We start from the raw sequence: 18,657 nt of genomic DNA on the forward strand, positions 1-18,657 counted from the left end.
TTTTTTTTATAACGGAAGTACTATTTGTTCAGGCTGCGTTTTGACCTATTAGTGAAATTGAGTAAAATTGACGCCTGAACTAATTTTTTCGGAACGAGAGAAGTGTTTTGTTCTTGCCCTGCGTTCATTGAATGACTTTTTGACTTCAAAGGAGTTTTTGAGAGACTGGCGCATATGGATCACAGTTTTTAGCCGCGTTTTCGTCCATTTGGCCCAATATTTTTTTATGGTTACGTGGTTTTTGTAGGAGTAAGTTTTGATCGATGCCGCATGAATATGCAACCATCTGAAAGAGGTAGCAAAATGTTTCTGAGAGCTTAATAATGCGTTTCAAATGCAAATTGGCCCATATTTCTCAATTTTTGTCACTTTTTGGGTTCTTTTATTAATTTCTCATTTTTACTCTCAGCGGAATTTTTAAAACAAATTAGTAATATATCACCAGTTATTTTTAGAGTTTCTGAATTAGAAGCCTCTTTTTCACGTGTTGTTTTTGTTTTGTAAAATTTTACTCCATAATAATCCGGTTTTGGTGGTTTTGTCAACGTTTTCTAAGTTTTGGTTTTTAATTAGTATATTTACCATAAAAAGTCTTTTGGTACACCATCGGTGTTTTTAGTTTTGGTTTGATGCTAATTGAATTGGTTTTGGCGACAACTCTTTAAATTTCAGGGAAAAACTTTTACCATATTTTGAACACTTTTTCAGATTGTTTTACTGTTTCGTGATTGAGCTCTGTTCACTTCTTACTGAGACTGAAAGATGGCTATGTAATTTTCTCAAACCTCGATTGCTTAATAACAAAAAATCCCTTTTGTAACTCAATTTTATTTTTATTTTTAATAAGAATTCCCAATTTCAATGTAGGCTTTTGAGTTTTCAGAAATTGCGAATTCGTTTTTAATCTTTTTCACAATGTATGTATTCTGCACATTTAGCATATTTTTTTCTAAAATTCGCCTAAGCCTTAGTCTTTATTAGTTTGAAAAGTAACGTTTTGAACTAGTTATTTTTGTCTTTTTCCGTTGAATTTTTGTTTTTAATTAGAATTTCCAATTTCAATGTAGGCTTTTGATTTTTCAGAAATTGCGAATTAGTTTTTTTTTTATCTTTTTCACAATGTATGTATTGTGCACATTCTAGCATATTTTTTTCTAAAATTCTCCTAGGCCTAAGTCTTTATTAGTTTGAAAAGTAACGATTTGAACTAATAATTTTTGTCTTTTTCCGTTCAAGCCATGGCCAGTGTTAGTTTCATAGCTTTCATTGCGATTTAAAGCGACAACTAATTTTTTTAGTTAAAGCGACAAAGTTCAATTAGTAAAGTCTTGATTACAGTTTTTTATTGTAAAATAGTGTTTCGATTGAGAGAACTCGTAAATTGATAAATTAACACTTTTTGTCCATTTCTTGCAGTATTCAAATTTCTTTTCCAAAATAAGTGTTGGGAGCCTAACATGGTTTGACTTTTGCTGGTCGCTTACTTTGATGTTTTCAGTTGCGTACCAAGAATTTGGCTCTTTTTGTAAACAGGTGTAATCTGATTTTTTGGTTCAGTTGGTTTCATGGGCTATCCTCATATATACTGATTTTTTTTCTTTTTAGTAGTCCCTTTAGTAGAAGCAGTTGATTTAAAAAGTAATTCTTTCACCAAGACTACTGTACTAGTAGTGTCAAGAATTCTTTGGTCGTCAAGATTTTTGTTACGACGTTATGACGTCACAACCCACTTCAAATCTGATTTTTGTTCGTTTGTTCATGCAATTTTAACTGAATTGCGTGCGTGACATCATTTTTCACTGTTAGTGGAGCGAGTTTTTTGTTTAATCGCTTGATGAAGTTTTTGGTCACACTTGACTTACCTCTCTCAAAAATGACTTCCTGACTCTAAAAATCGTCTTCTTTAATTCAAAGAGATGAGGTCAAGTGAATGTGTGCCACTCTAATGGAATGTCATTTGAGAGTTTAGAAGCAGCAATAAGTTTGACAGGTTCTTAATCAAAATGTAACATCTGAGCTTTTAATTAGAATTGTTTTTCGTCTTCTTCTTATGCCGTCTTTTTGAGACTGCAGATCTACGAAGCTATTTCAGCTATTTTCAGGCAATCTGTCAGCTCTGTTTTAATTTGCCAGAATTATTTGTGTTAACAGACTGCAAGTTTTACCGATAAGTGTTTTTTTATTAGCTGCGATAGGATTAGCTGAGCGGGGAGCTATTTTGCCTTCTTTTTTCCGTTTGTCCCCCACCCCAGCTTAGTGGCCGTATATTATTTGCACCCCCCAGACGCACGGCCATATTTTTAAAATGATTTACTATGTAATGGCACGTGCTCTGTAACTGGGGGGCCATAGCGTACGGAGGGCACAAATGGAAAAGATCCAGAGGACCAATGAAGATCTGTTCATGCTTTTTTCCGACTGTTTGATGTTAAAAGAAAATCAATTTAGAGTAGCGATTTTTAGTCACACAGGAGTTGTAAAGAGGGAGAAACGAGGGCGAGTATGTCTGAATTGTGATTTTGTTTCAAACCGCTGTTTTTTAAAGTGGAGTGAGAAATTGGTGCTTGATCGATTTTCTGGTTTTTGGGAGGTAATTTTTTCTCGTAAGGTGATTCGAATTCTGTTTTTAGTGTTTTTTCACTTGAGTGCAATAAAAAAACTAACACCTGTGTTCTTATTGTTCCCGTTTGGGATGGCCTGTTTCAATGGAAGGCTTTTGTTTTTTTAATAACTTTGACGCCATTTGTGGCCATAATATAGTGAATTTTTAAGTTTTGCCGTATTTGTTGCTCTTTGCTGTTGTAAAAAGTTGCTCTCGTTAAGGGAAGGGGTCATATTGGCTTTATATTGAGGTACCACTAAGTTTATGTTTTGTCTGTAATTGATAACTGCTCGTGCTTGCTGACATTGGGTCCATGTGTTGGGGCCATTACTTACTTTTTTAGTTATGCACGTGTGTCTTCAGTTTTGCTGTGTTATAGCTTTGTCTGATGAACGAGAGGTCTCATTGGTTGCTAATGTTTTGCCCGTTTTTGTTGTTTTGGTTGTCTTGTCATGCTTTCTGCTTAACGAAAGTTGTTAGTTGTGAGGCATAATAATGGAATCTAAGCATTTTCAACTGATAGCGAGTTGTTTTATAGCTTTGACTATTTCTTTTCTGAAAGAATGGTGAATTATTGACTTTTTGCTCGTTATTGTTTTTGTTTTCTCAGTATTGGATGGTCCTGTGTTCTAATGGGGCGTAATTTTCTGGTTGTAGAATAGTTCCCCATTAATTAATTGCAGCTGAGCTATTTTTTGTGGAGTCAGACGCCATTTGAAAGGTTTCAATTAGAAAACTTTTGAATTTTGCCATAACTCGTTAATTGCTCCCAAACGAATTTTATAGCAATTAGATTAGTGCTGTTCATTGTGAATTAAAGCGATAACTAATTGTTTTAGTTAAAGCGACAAATTCCAATTAGTAAATACTTGATTCCAGTTTTTTATTGTAAAATAGTTTTTCGATTGAGAGAACTCGTAAATTGATAAATTAATTTTTTTTTCATTTCTTGCAGTATTCAAATTTCTATTCCAAAACAAGTTTTGGGAGCCTAACATGTTTTGACTTCTGCCGGTCGCGTACTTTGATGTTTTCGTTTGCCTACAAAAATTTGGCTTTTTTTGTAAACAGGTGTAATCTAATTTTTTGGTTCAGTTGGTTTCATGTGCTATCTTCATATTTGGACTGATTTTTTTTGTTTTTAGTAGTCACTTTAGTAGAATCAGTTGATTTAAAAAGTAATTCGTTCACGAAGACGACTCTTCTAGTCGTGTCAAGAATTCTTTGGTGGTCAAGATTTTTGTTACGACGTCACAACCTACTTCAAATCTGATTTTTGTTCATTTGTTCATGCAATTTCAACTGAATTGCGTGCGTGACATCATTTTTCACTCTTAGTGGAGCGAGTTTTTTGTTTAATCGCTTGATGAAGTTTTTGGTCACACTTGACTTACCTCACTCTCAAAAATGACTTGACCCTAAAAATTGTCTTTTCTTTTTTTAATTCAAAGAGATGAGGTCAAGTGTATGTGTGCCACTCTAATGGAATGTAATTTGAGAGTTTAGAAGCAGCAATAAGTTTGACAGGTTCTCAGTCAAAATGTAGCATCTGAGCTTTTAATTAGAGTTTTTTTCGTCTGCTTCTTATACTGTCTTTTTAGACTGCAGATCTACGAAGCTATTTCGGCTATTTTCTGAAATTGGTGTTTGATCGATTTTTCGGTTTTTGGGATGTAATTATTTTTTCACGTACGGTGGTTTGATTTATTTTTAGTGTTTTTTCACTTGAGTGCAATTAAAAAATAACACCTGTGTTCTTATTGTGCCCGTTTGCGATGGTCTGTTTCAATGGAAGGCTTTTGTTTTTTAGTAACTTTGACGCCATTTTTGGCCATAATATAGTGAATTTTTAAGTTTTGCCGTATTTGTTGCTCTCTTCGCTGTCGTAAAAAGCTGCTCTCGTAAATGGCAGGTCATATTGGCTTTATATTGAGGTATCACTAAGTTTATTTTTTGTCTGTAATTGATAACTGCTCGTGCTTGCTGACATTGGGTCCATGTGTTGGGGCCATTACTTACTTTTTTAGTTATGCACGTGTGTCTTCAGTTTTGCTGTGTTATAGCTTTGTCTGATGAACGAGAGGTCTCATTGGTTGCTAATGTTTTGCCCGTTTTTGTTGTTTTGGTTGTCTTGTCATGCTTTCTGCTTAATGAAAGTTGTTAGTTGTGAGGCATAATAATGGAATCTAAGCATTTTCAACTGATAGCGAGTTGTTTTATAGCTTTGACTATTTCTTTTCTGAAAGAATGGTGAATTATTGTCTTTTTGCTCGTTATTGTTTTTGTTGTCTCAGTATTAGACGGTCCTGTGTTCTAATGGGGCGTAATTTTCTGTTTGTAGAATAGTTCCCCATTAATTAATTGCAGCTGAGCTATTTTTTGTGGAGTCAGACGCCATTTGAAAGGTTTCAATTAGAAAACTTTTGAATTTTGCCATAACTCGTTAATTGCTCCCAAAAGAAGTTTGTAGCAATTAGATTAGTCCTGTTCTTTTTTGTGCGATTTTTTGCTTGACCGATTTTTTGTATGCCAGACCAATCCCCACCCCTGCACTGCGTTCAAACCGGAAAGGCCCCGTCCTCCCACCGTGGAAAACCTCCTCTTAGAGAATAGATCAAAAATGTACAAAACAATAGTGACACATTCTGTGAGTTTTATGAATTTTTCTGCCCATTTTCGCTTGTCTTAAGGAGTTTCTGCTAATCTTTTTCTCTCTGCTTATGGGTTCCAGTTTTTTTAAAAGCTAAGTTGTTGCAAAAATTTTTGCAACAACTTAGAAAAATGGCTGCGAAGCTCTTAGCTGAGCGGAGCTATATTGTGGTGTTCTTGGTTTTTACAATTCAAAAAATTTTGATTGCATTTGTGCTGTCTTAGTAAGATGTTTTCACAACTTCTTGATGACTTTGAATTTTTGAAACGGGATAAACAGGCAAAGCTCGGCGGGTATTAATTTGCAATGGAGGAACTCTGATAGTTTTAGTAGTCCCTCAAGTGCTTAGAGTGGTGCAGCTGCTGGTGACGCCTTAATTCAAGGTTAAAGGGTTATTTTTAGGAGTTTTTGAGCCCAAAATGGTACATTGCTTTACGCTTTTTTGTCGTTTTTCGTGTGCTTTGTTTGCTCAGTCTTAAATTGGTGTTTGTCGAAGTTGATTGAGGTCTTCTACAAGAAAGAAGTACTGTCTATGACCATTTTGTGAGCTATATGTCTGGTTACTGCAAATATACACATTGTACATAAACATATTAATTTTTAAAAATTTTACCTTTTTCATTTTTGGTTTTTCCAGCCTCGGGGGCAGTGAACATCCTCTGTTTTGATTACTGCATAGTTTCCTTTGGCAATGGAATGGTTTTCAACTTTTTAACATCAAGATTTTAGCATTTTTTAAATAAAATGACTTTCAAATTTTCTGAAAATTATTGTCATTCCGAGTTTAACTATCTTTATGGACCAGTGAAATGCATTTACTTTTAAAGTTGGGTGACTGAAGTTGGGTTGCTGCATGATAGCTTTCGATATTTACTTTTCATTCATATAAAATTTTACGGCGCGATCTCCAAAGCGATTTTTTGTGTCAAGGTTTTCTATTTTTAATAGCCGCAAAGGTATGGCTGAGGCTATTATTGGCCTTGTCTTGTTTTTTTATTTGGTCAAGATTTTTCTTTCGACCTTATGACGTCACAGTCATTTCAAATCTGCTGTTTCATTTGTTCATGCAATTTCAACTGAATTACGTGCGTGACGTCATTTTTCACTCTTAGTGGAGAGATATTTTTTGTTCCTTGTCGTGAATGAGTTTTTGGTCACACGTGACTTACCTCACTCTTAAAAATGACTTCCTCACTCTTAAGTTGGCTTTTGTACTTTAATTCAAAGAGTAAGGTCAAGTGAGTTTGCGTCACTCTATTTGAAGTGTTTTGGAAGGTAGCTAATAGAACCAGCAATAAGTTAAACAGATTCTTATTCAAAATATAACATCTCAGCATTTAATATAATGAAGTTTTTTTTTGGTTTGTTTCTTTTACTATAGATCTTACTATAGATTGAAGATCTTCGAAGCTATGGTGGCTATTTTCTGACAATCTGCCGGCCTGATTCGTGGTTTTTTTTCATTACTTGTTCTCTTGCGTCTCCTCCGTTAGCATATTTTTTAATCGAAATAGCTAGGTTTTTTCAAAAGGGAGTGTTTCTCGTTGTCATGTTTTTGTTTAGAAAATTCTGTCGATTGAATTTCAAGAGTTGCCCTGCTTTGCCTTTTTTAAGTGATCAATATTATAACTAAAATTCCCCGTCATCTACTAAAATAATTATTGTTTATGTGCTCTCATTTTTTATGGTTTCTTTTATGCGTTTTCTCCTTTGTTTTATGCACGGCACAGTTTGGCGTTTGAATTGCCATATTTCACTCAATTTTGTTTATGAAGTTCTTCCATTCGAGTAATTAGTTTTAATTGGATGTGTTCAAATCTACTGTTACAAACACAATGATTATATATTTGTTTAAGGTACGAGTACCAGTGACGGAATTTCTGGATTTGAAAGAGTTGTCCATTTCAGAGGATCCAACTTTGCTAAGAAGAACCCTCCTGTAAGTTAACATGAATCTTTTTCATTACCGAGCGGCCAATCCGTTCAATTAAGCAGGCGTATACTGTAGTTGCCACACAAGGGTCGTGTTACATAATAATTCGTGACGTTTAATAAGGATCACATGTTTTAGCGAACTCCGCCATATAGGTTCGCATAGAACAGATGTTTGAAGAGGCACATCAAAACGGTAACTAAGAACAAAGATAATTTTTGGCAATTTACTACTAAAAGTCAAATGTAAAGTGTGCAAAAGTCAGTTTCATTTTTGCCTCTGAAGTAATGGTAGTGGCATATAATACAGTCTAATAAAATCATTTGGAGACCCATATTGTCCCACGCTGTAGTAGGCTGCTAACCCCTTCCGCTGACCGTCGTTTCAGGAATTTATCGGAAGTTATCGGTTATGATTTTTCAAATCAAAGGATATGTGATTGAATGTGGAAGCTGCTTGATGAAGTTCTTGAACGGATCGAGTGTTGTAATGCACTGCATTTATTTAATTCAAAGAAAATTTTAAATAATCTACATGTGGGCGAGGGTTAAGTAGTTACAAATGAAGACAGGTTGGATAAACGTTGTAGCTGGCTTTTTTTTAGTTTGCAGCTTCATTCTGTTCCCTCAGCTTTTTCAAATGTTGTGAATGCTGTAGTTTGGCGTTCAGTCCAAATTCAAGAACTTGATTACTAACCTGTAAGTCGATTGAGGGCAAAATTCTGAAAGTATGTGGAGTAGAACTAGCAGAGTTGTTATTTTTCATCGTTCACAACAATATGTTCTAACTATATCGGTTTCAATTTATCGGTTAATTGCTCGCATACAAACTGTTTTTGCAGGCTTTTTTTGTTTATTATAGCTGCGAAGCTGTAAGCTGAGCGTAGCTATATTGCGGTGCTCTTGGTTTTTTACAATTCAAAGAATTTGAATTGTATTGGGGCGCTGTCTTTTTTTTAAGATCTGTTCACACATTTTCATGATTTTTGAAGTCAAATTAGAGTTGTGATTTTGGTCACGCCGAAACAGGAAATGGAGCGAAAAAGCGAGTGGTTTTGCGGCGTGAATTTTTTTCGCTCTAATTTTTTGTTTCGTCGTCTGACGCTCTTTTTTCGTTTTACATTTGTTCACACAGCAAAGCTGAAAAAGTCAAATTTTCTGAATGACTTCTTCCTCTCACTAACGGCATTTGCGCGCGTGACGTCATTTCTCACTCGCTTTAGCGAAAGTTTTTAGGTTATTTGCGTGATTAGATTTTGATCATACGTGACTTACCTCACTCAATAAATTGACTTTTGCACTTTAAAACTTAGGTTTAATTTGAATTTGTTTAAGGTCAAAGGAACTCATATGTGCAGTAAAGGTCCCTCTCAGAAAGTTTCTAGTTTCTGATGACTCAGTTTTCAATAAGAAGTCACGACTGCGTATTTTCGGTCTTTTCGTTTTGCTCTTTTCTTCATATTTTTGTTTGATTTTTTGCTCTTCATTTTTTTTTAGTTTTGAGCTTAAATGATAATCTGTTGCTTTTGTCTGTCGGTTTGATTTGTTATGTATTTTCTGCTCAAAAGTTTTTTTTATATTTGAGTGTAGATTTGTATCTGACAAAAATTTGGGGTAACATAACAGAAAATTTGGAATAATTTCTAACATCGTGGAAAATAATTTAACTAAAGTCATAATGATCTGTTGTGAGGTCGATTTTGGGTGTTTGTACCATAAATTATGAATATAATGTTCTGTTTTTAGTTAATGTCGTCGGACGAAGTTTGACTCAATTTTTGTACATGTGTCTCTTTATGCACAATTTTAGCTCGACCGTTTTCTAGAATATTGTTTTTGCTAGCTTTGGTATTTGACTTTTGTTCGAAATAATTGATGGTTTATTGAAGCAGAAGATTGATGGTTTATTGAAAGTTATTTTTGAACACCCTGCTTTTATTCGCATCTGAATCTAGCTTCATATGCTTCAGCCAAAACCGACACATGCCTGCTGTTTGATAGCAATTTCCGAACAAGCCTTGTTTTTTGAGGATTGATCCTCAATTGGTCTTTGATCTTGTATTCCACAAAGAGCTGTTTCTTTGTTTCTGTTTTTTTCTTCAAAAAAGTGTCTTTTTCAAAAATGTAATTGCATTTATCTTCTTTAAATTGATTCTCATTTTCGGTCTTCACTTTTTCTCTTTTGTTTTTCATATTTTTTTGTTTGAATTTTTGCTCTTTATTTTTAATTTTGAGCTGAAAGGATAATCTCTGCCTTTGTCTTTCGGTTTGCTTTGTTGTGTTTTTTGCTCGCAATTTTTTTTATTTATGCTTGGATTGGTATTTGACAAAAAACTGACTTCAGATAACAATATTTGGCATTAGTGTTAACATCGTGGAAAGTAATTTAGCCCAGTCATGATGATGTATTGTGAAGTCGATTTCTGGCGTTTGCATCATAAATAATTAATATAGTTTTTTCGTTTTTTTGCTTTCGAACGAATTTTGACTAAATTTTTGTACATATCTTTTTATGCACAATTTTTGCTTGAACTTTTTCTAGAATATTGTTTTGCTTGCTTTGGTGATTTGACTTTTCATCGAAAGAAATAAGATAACTGGTACAGTTATTTTCGCTGAACTGAACAGTTAATTAAAACTCAAGAGAAACGCTTGAGAAGCAGACGATTTTTGGTTTATTGGAGGTTGATTTTGGACACCCTGCTTTTATCCGCGTTTCTTATACTTAAGCCAAAACCTACACATGCCTGCTGTTTGATAGCAATTCTCGAACAAGCCTTGTTTTTTTCAGGATTGATCCTCTGTCTGCGACATTTTATTCCAAACTCTGGAGACTGTTTTGTTGCCACAAAAGATAACCGTTTCATTGTTTATGACTTTTCATTTCAAAAAGTGTTTCTTCCAGAAATGCAATTGCTTTTATTTTTTATCGCTTCTCGTTTTGCATTCCTTGCTTTTAGAATTTCCTATCTTTTTTTCGGTGTCTACTGTTTCTTTCTTCTGTTTCATATCTTATGATTGATTTGTTACTCTTTTTTTTAGTTTTAGGTTTTCCTACAGTTTTTTATATTTGAATGTGGTCTAAGATATGACAAAAAACTGGTGTCAGGTAAACGAAAATTTGACATTAGTATTATTTAACATCCGGGAAAATATATCAACCCAAGGTCATGCTGATGTGTTGTAAAGTCAATTTCTTGTATTTGCGTCATCAATTATGATTATAGTTTTCTGTTTTTACTTAATGCTTTCCAACGAAGTTTTTATTAATTTTTGTCAATGACTTTTTAAGCAGATTTTTTGCTCGACCGTTTTCGAGAATATTCTTTTGCTCTCTTTGGTGAATTGACTTCTTCGAAAGAAATTGTATTAACTGGTAAAGGCGTTTTTGCTGAATTTAAACTGCTAAGAAACGACGCTTGAATCTAAGGATCGATGGATTATAGAAGGTTGATTTTGGACCCCCTGCTTTTATCATCATCTGAATCTACCTTCTTATGCTTAAGCCAAAACCAACACATCGTATGCTGTTCGAGAGCAATTCGTTCAACTGTAGTCAGTTTAATGAATATCTTTAATGCAAGAATGGTGAATTTTTTCCCTCAATTTTGCTCGAAATATATTAAAACAGCATTTATGAGGCTTCTGTCAGCTCGTGTGCAAGTCTGATCGTCTTAAAATTGTCATTCTGTTTTTGACCCGTTGAATTCTAGATCGGTTTTGACGCATCGCTGATCGGCTCATCGAACCAATCAGACAGCAGTGACTCTGAGGATGCCGATGGGGAGGATCACAACAACAGATCGCTCGCAAACGATAGGCGATCCTTGAACAGTGGTCGATTGTGGCACGAGGAGAGACGTATGATGAAACAGCAGATGTCCTTGACCGAAAAGGAATCTTCAGTTGGAAGCGATTGTGCGAGAGGGGAGAAAAAAGTACATGATGGAAGCAAGTTCGAAGACAGCGGAATGAAGGAGCGAAAAGAAATCAATAAGCAATTGACTCCAAGAGGGTTAGACTTGTTCATATGTACTATTGTAGATCTGGAATGCATGCACAGTTGCTTCATACAACGTTTTCAATTTTCAATCGAAGTATCGGGCATTTTGCAATAAACGTGTTTTTTGAAGTTTGTCTTTGTGAGAAATTTTTGTTTGTAATCGAATTAGCACAAGTTTTTTTTCAAAAATTAAAGTTTGCATCAATAATTTGTGTCACTAAAGCTACAATTCATATTAGAGTGAATCTCTATATATCGGGCATGTTTAATTGCTATCAAAGGAAATTTAGCCATTATATAAGTCATGTGTAGACCGATTTTTCGTCTGACCCATTTGACTTCTCGTGCACAAAAATGGAATAAACAGGTAGCGCGCGGAGGGTGTTAAGTGATCGAGGTGTTCTCTTAGAGCCCGCGCCCCCCCTCCCCCAAAGCTCCACCGTCGACCCTCCTCCAACCTGGCAATTTCTACCCCCTTCTCGGTAACTTTAAGAAACATCAAGTCATAATGTTGATTTTATAGATATAATTCAATGGTTAGGAAATGGATGACTTTTTCACGGTAGCAAAAGATTTGTGAAGCAAATCTCACGAAAGTTTCAACTGTTGACAAGGAACAACAGTGGGCAAAGGGTAGCCCAGGCATATCGTGCCAAAGTAACTATAACTCAAGGTTCTTTTTTGAAACACCACCAACACTGGCGTCAGTGAAGCATGCTGATTAGTTTGCTTCTCTGACGTCCGGCCGCAGCACCACCAACACTACACATTCAAAATTAACTGAAGGCGGAACATCGCACAGTTTTTTTTTCTGGTGACCCCCCCCCCCCCCCCCTAACCAAGCTCGAACGCGCAACCTCAAAGCAAAGGCAAGGGCAATGGCAAAGACAAAGATCACGAATCAACCCCAAAGACCAAGACCCACCCCTCCGCCGGACAATAAAGACCCCCCAACGCAGTCAACATTTCAACAACACAAAAGACAAAGCAGAATACAAACAACCTGACAGCAATGCCGAACAGAACCATGCAACCACCCGTTTTGAAAGCATAAATCCGGGTGATGGGGGAGAAAATTGCAAAAAACCTGCAAACAATGAGCGAATTGATTGACAGTGGGAACATAAATGCAGCAAAGAATATTCACGAAAAGGCAGCGGAAACATTTTCGGAGTTCGAGGAAACAAGTTACGAGTTGATTTCACAGCTTGACGAAGATCAACATGAGGAGTACATCGGAAAAATCACTGACACGTGGAACAACATCGACGACATGAAAATTAAAATTCAGAATCACACATCGCAGGAAAACACCACAACAAAGTTCAACACACAAGACAACAACGAGACAACAGTAACAGCCAATTCGACAGCGGATAACTCAACAATCAACATCAACACTAGAGCAATTGGACAACAGCAAACATCCATTAACAGAAGTTTACGAAACGAACAACCGGAAACTAGCAATTCAGCTCAACGTGACAACCTCAACAGCTTTTGGTATGACAGACTAGCTTAAACAGCTTCTCAAGCAGCCTAAACGACCAGCAGAACAGAGTAACTGGAATGGGGGACACACAGACATTCAATCAGCCAACAGTACAACCACAGCAATTGTCAACAACGTTATCACAACCAGTTCCGTTCTATACGCCTTATGTGGAAGCTCTTCCAAAGATGGATCTTCAGAAATTCAATGGTGACCCGAGCAAATGGGCAGATTGGTACAGCCGTTTCAGCTTCATGATTGGAGACACTCATCTCAGTGATGGACAGAAGATCGCCTATCTACAGGAACTTGTAATTGAAAAAGCCAAAACAGCAATTGAAGGATTTGCCTGCAACGGAAACCTGTACAAGGATGCAATAAACGAGTTGAAACAGCGTTTTGGGAACCCAAACGTCATCATTAGCAACTTGTTGGAGAAACTCATCAACTACAGGCCACCAACACAATCTCTTCCTTGGACAATTGTAAATTTTTCCACTTTCATAAACACCATGACAAGGACACGGCAAGAACTGAACTTCGAAGCCGATCTCAACAGCACGACCATCTTGAAGCATGCAACCGACAAACTACCTTACAGCGAAGAATTGAAATGGAATCAGTTTGTTTTACGACGAAGAATCCAACAGCCGACACTTAAAGACTTCAACCAATGGCGTAAAGAAATAGCCGAAGCACATGAACGTTCAAAGCATCAAGGACGAAGCAGCACCAGCCTTAGCACAGCCAGTAATACACATCAACGAAATTTCAACTTAAATGAAACCCGACAATTTCATCAACAACCAACTCAACCTAGCAGGGAACAACAGCAGCAGCAAAAACAACCAACACAGAACATAACCAACTTTAGCAACAACAACAGGAACCAGTACAACCAGAGGAGCACAACACAAATGTTTCAAACAACAAGAGGAAGCAATCGCAACAGCCAGCCTCTGCCTTGTGCCTTCAACGACGGTAATCATCAGTCAACGACGGTGCCCAACGTTTAAAGCGAAGACAGCAGACGAAAAATTACAAACGGTTTATCAATTGAACCTTTGCAGAAATTGTTTGGGAGCGAACCATCGAGCCAACAATTGTCCCTCAATCTCTAGTTGCAGGGAGCAAGGATGCGGACAACGACACAACACTATGCTACAGGGTGCCAACAGTAGATACGGACGAGCACTGACCTCAATTGTTCAAACAAACTCTCAATTGAACAACTCAAGAGGAAATGGTAAAACATTTGCAGTCATCAACAACAAAGATACAACCACAACAAAGGACACAACAGCAGCAACTAAAACAACGAATCTTTATGTCATGCCAGTTATTTTACATAACAAAGAGAACAAAGTTCAGACATACGCCTTCAGCGACCCAGGAAGCAGCTTGACAATACTTCTCTCGAAGACAGCCGACAAACTACGCCTTCAGAAAGAAACACGTCAACAACTTGTCTTGGAAGGAGCCAACGGAACAGAGACAAAAACTTGCTACACAACTTCAACAGAAATTTCAAATTTGGAAGACAATGAACGCTACAATCTCAAACAGATATATGTTGTGGAAAACATCAATTTGCCAAAGCTGAGGGAGCACCCGGGAGACATTGCCAGAAAGTATGACCACCTTAGACATGTCAATATGCCAACTCTGGATAATCTCCAAGTCACAGTATTGATTGGACAGGACAAATTAACCTTATCTCACCAGTCAGAGTGGAACAAGGATCATCGTCAGCACCAAGCGCAAGTCTTTTCAAACTTGGTTGGAATATTTCTGGACCTCATACAGTACTGGATGACAGCAAAATACAACATTCAATGCATCATACTGCTTTGTTTTGCAGCAATTGCCTCGAACAGGACAATGACCTCAACCAAGAAGTTTCGCATTGGTGGAAAGCAGAGACAATTCCATTGGAATCCAAAACCAAATCAAATGATCCAGAAGTTTTGTTAGCCACCAAGATACTTAACACAACATGCGTGAGACTAGCAGATGGACGTTATGAAACGGGACTTCTCTGGAAAGACGACAGCAGTTTACCAGACAACCGGTCACAAGGCTTGACTCATCTGAATCATCTTGTCAAAAGACTACAGAAGAGACCTGATCAGTACAAGAAAAACAATGAGGGTATTCAAGCAGACCTGGAAAAAGGCTACATTGCAAAAGTACCTTTCCATCAACAGAAAGATACAGGATGGTACATACCACACTATGGTTTTGTCAGCCCAAACAAACCCGCCAAGATACGAAGAATCTGCAATGCCAAAGCACCACAAAGCGGAACAAGCCTCAACGACAAACTCTTAGCTGGACCTGACCTCCTCGCGAATATGCTTGGAATTTTGCTTCGATTCCGACAGGGAGCCATCGCCATCCAGGGAGACATCGAAGCGATGCTTATGCAAATCGGAGTAAGACAACAGGACCGACGTTATCTACGATTCATGTGGAGACAACACAACAGCCCAGAATTAGAGGTGTACGAATACCAACGACACATCTTTGGAGCCAGGGACTCACCAGCTTGCGCAAATTTTGTATTGCAACAGACAGCCAAAGACGACATCGAAGATCACCCAAATTCTCTAGAGATCCTTCAGCGGACATTCTACATGAGTGACATGGTCGCATCTTTCAGTGATGCTAACACAGCTTTCACTACAGCCAAAGATGTCAGGGATACTCTGAAAAAAGGTAAATTCAATCTGACAAAGTGGTGCAGCAACAGCCGTGAGTTTTGTGAGCAGATTCAAGAGGATCTATGCAAGCCAGTGGAGGAGATCTTCAGTAAAGGTTTTCATCAAAGAGTACTTGGAATTCATTGGAGCTTGGACGAAGACAAAATATTGTTCAAAGCGAAAGACACAAAGAACTTGGACAGGAAAACATGGACACAATGGAAGTTTGTCTTTTGTGTCAAGTTTCTACGATCCTTTGGGAATAATATCTCCATTCCTCATCCGAGCAAAGATTCTACTGCAAGAACTGTGGAAACATGGACGCGAAGGGGACAAAGCCATCAGTGGAGACAATGGAAAGGCCATCAAGGATTGGGTAGAGGAAACCGAACTGTTAGGTACGGTAGGGGTAAACAGGTTGGTAGGTGGTACAGGACTTGGGGACACAATGGAACCTCACGTATTCTGCGACGCATCATTGGAAGCAACAGCAGCGGTAGCATACATCAAGACAAACAGCAACCAAGGAACCACAATTCGTTTTCTTATGGGAAAAACAAGAATGGCACCCTTACGTCAAACAACAATTCCCAGACTAGAACTGCAAGCAGCACTTTATGCAGCAAGATTGAAGAAAACAATCGAGGACGAAATGGATTTCAAGTTTGATAAAAATCTTTTTATGGAGTGACAGCACGACCGTTCTCAGTTGGATAAAGAACTTCAAGTTGAAACACAAGATGTACATCGGAAACCGAATTGCCGAAATAAGGGATCTCACAAGCCTTAATCAGTGGAACTACGTCAATACTAAGGACAACCCAGCAGATGAAATTGTCTTCTTGAACAGCGCAGAACAGAAGTCTCAGGTAACACGGCGACAGCCAATTGACAAGGACTTCATTGATGCCAACAGGTTTAGCCAGTGTTTGAAACTCAGAGCCGTCATCATCAAAATTAAAAACCTACGAAACAAAACGAAAGCACGTGACCCACAGATCATAGATGCAGAGAAATTTCTCTTCCGTTTATCTCAGCAGCAATCGTTCGACAAGGATGTAAATCAACTAACACACAACAGGCCAGTTCAGAAAAGGAGTAGATTGATTCAGTTGACACCTTCAATAGACGAAGCTGGTATCATTCGTTCAAATAGCAGACTAGCCAACGCGCCAGTTTCAACAGCAACAAAGAAGCCAATAATCTTAGATGGTAGGAACAGGATTATTCGTCTTTTTCTGGAACTGCAACACAACATCAATGGTCATGTTGGAGTAGAACATCAAACACACAGCATTCAGTTGAATTACTGGGTTCTTCAATGCAAAACAGTAATGAAGAAGATCTCAAATAGATGCTACGAATGCAGACGACAGAGACAACTCAACAGCCAGCCTCAGAGGTCAGATCTTCCGAGTTACCGATTCTCAGTCAAACCTGTAGCCTTGAAAGAAACCGGAGTGGACTTTTTTGGGCCTTTCGAAATTTACAGCCAGATCAACACAGCTATGAAAGTTTACTGTTGCTTATTCACCTGTCTGACGATACGAGCCGTTCTTATCGAAGTGACCAGGAACTTGCAAAAAGAATCATGCATAATGGCATTCCAACGATTCTTCAGCCGACGAGGACTACAGGAAAGAATTCACAGCGACAACGCTTTAAATTTCACCAGTACAGCAAAGACCTTCCAGGAAAGCAGCTTCACAACTACAGAGATACAGAAATATGCGGAATCAACAAAGATTGAATGGAAATTTATTCCGCCGGGAGCACATTTTGGCGGAACATGGGAACGCCTCATTGGGATGAGCAAACGACTCTTCTTCAATATCGCCGGCTCCAGGAAACTCCAGGAAGACAGTTTCTAAACCCTCATTTGCCAACTGGAAGCTCTACTCAACAGCAGACCTCTAACATCATTCAGCAGTGACATTCGCGATGTGGAAAGTCTGACACCAGGACATTTTTTGACAGGAATGACATCAGGACTGCCATCAGACACTACAATTAGCAGCAACGACAGAGGAGCAGGAAAACTATGGAACAATGTCAACGGTATCATGAACGAGTTTTGGACACGCCTTTTAAAGGAATATCTCCCAACACTCAGACAACGTCTAAAATGGCATTCAACGGTTGACGGAATAGAAGTAGGGGACATGGTATGGATACTAGAAAACAACACACCCAGGGGTATTTGGCCGGTAGGTAGGGTACAGAAGGTAAATAAAGGTAAGGATAATGTGGTAAGGTCTTGCCTGGTTAAAACATCAAAAGGGGATTTTGTTAAACCAGCTATTAAACTGAGTTTGATTAGCGACAAATCAACATAAAGATTATCAATATTAAATGGGGAACAATAATTCAAACACAATCTGAAGCAAACTTGATTTAAGTTTTGGGATTAGGGTAAGGTGAAAGATGAAAATTTTAAAGTTCAATTCAATGAATTAGCAATTCAAAGAGACTATTAGGTATTATTCAGGTACAATTAGGGATTTCAATAAGTAACTCACAAGGCAACTCAAATTAGCAAAGCTTATCTTACATTAGATAAATTCATTCAAATGGGAAAATTTAGGTAGGTAGGTTTAACAGGAAGACAAAATCTGGATAGACATTAGGTAGGTTTCGGAATTCAAATGCACAATTAATTAGCTTATTGCAAAACAGCAGAGAGTCGAACCGACAGGATAACAGTATGTTGAATAGGTATATGACACTAAACAGCTTAGGTAAAGCCAGACATCGGCGGTAAAAATTATTACAAAACATTTGGTATTCCAACAAACTCTAATTTGGGAAAAACAGTTTAACGTTGGCAATAGATACAAGTAAGTGGGAGGTTTAGGCAGGTAGGGAACACGGGGAGCATCAGTTTCTCAACTTTCAATGAGCAGACCAGCAACAACAACATTTCCAGAAATTGTTCAGTATTTGACAATCGCCAATCAGCCAATACAAAAGTCGATTCAAAACAACTACAAATGTACACAGTTAAATGCAATCAGCACAAAAAGCAATTCAACTTTCCAGCATACCACTTTCATATAACACTACAAGCAGCACGTTGACAACTAGTACACAGCAACAATCTACAGACAACACCGACAGAAGAAATCAGCAGAAATTTCACTTTAACAACAAACACTTCAGCGAGAATTACTACAGCAGAAGCAGCAGCATTTTTCGAACAGCAGTAAACACATTCTTCAACAGTAGACATCATCCAAGTCAGTTCAGACATACTTGTAGATATGGACGAGTCCATAA

The 18,657-nt window shown here is 37.6% G+C and overlaps 1 protein-coding gene across 1 annotated transcript in view; it reads left to right on the plus strand.

Annotated features, from left to right (window-relative positions):
• LOC142336679 (uncharacterized) overlaps positions 1–18,657 on the plus strand; it is a 115,397-nt gene that overhangs the window by 47,222 nt on the left and 49,518 nt on the right. The window contains exons 8-9 of the mRNA XM_075385589.1: positions 7,109–7,191; positions 10,898–11,199. Of these exons, the coding sequence (XP_075241704.1) occupies positions 7,109–7,191; positions 10,898–11,199 (385 nt within the window). The remainder of the gene's footprint in view (positions 1–7,108; positions 7,192–10,897; positions 11,200–18,657) is intronic.

Source organism: Convolutriloba macropyga, chromosome 3, assembly GCF_964194025.1.
Source record: "Convolutriloba macropyga chromosome 3, txConMacr16.3, whole genome shotgun sequence".
Lineage (NCBI taxonomy): Eukaryota > Metazoa > Xenacoelomorpha > Acoela > Convolutidae > Convolutriloba > Convolutriloba macropyga.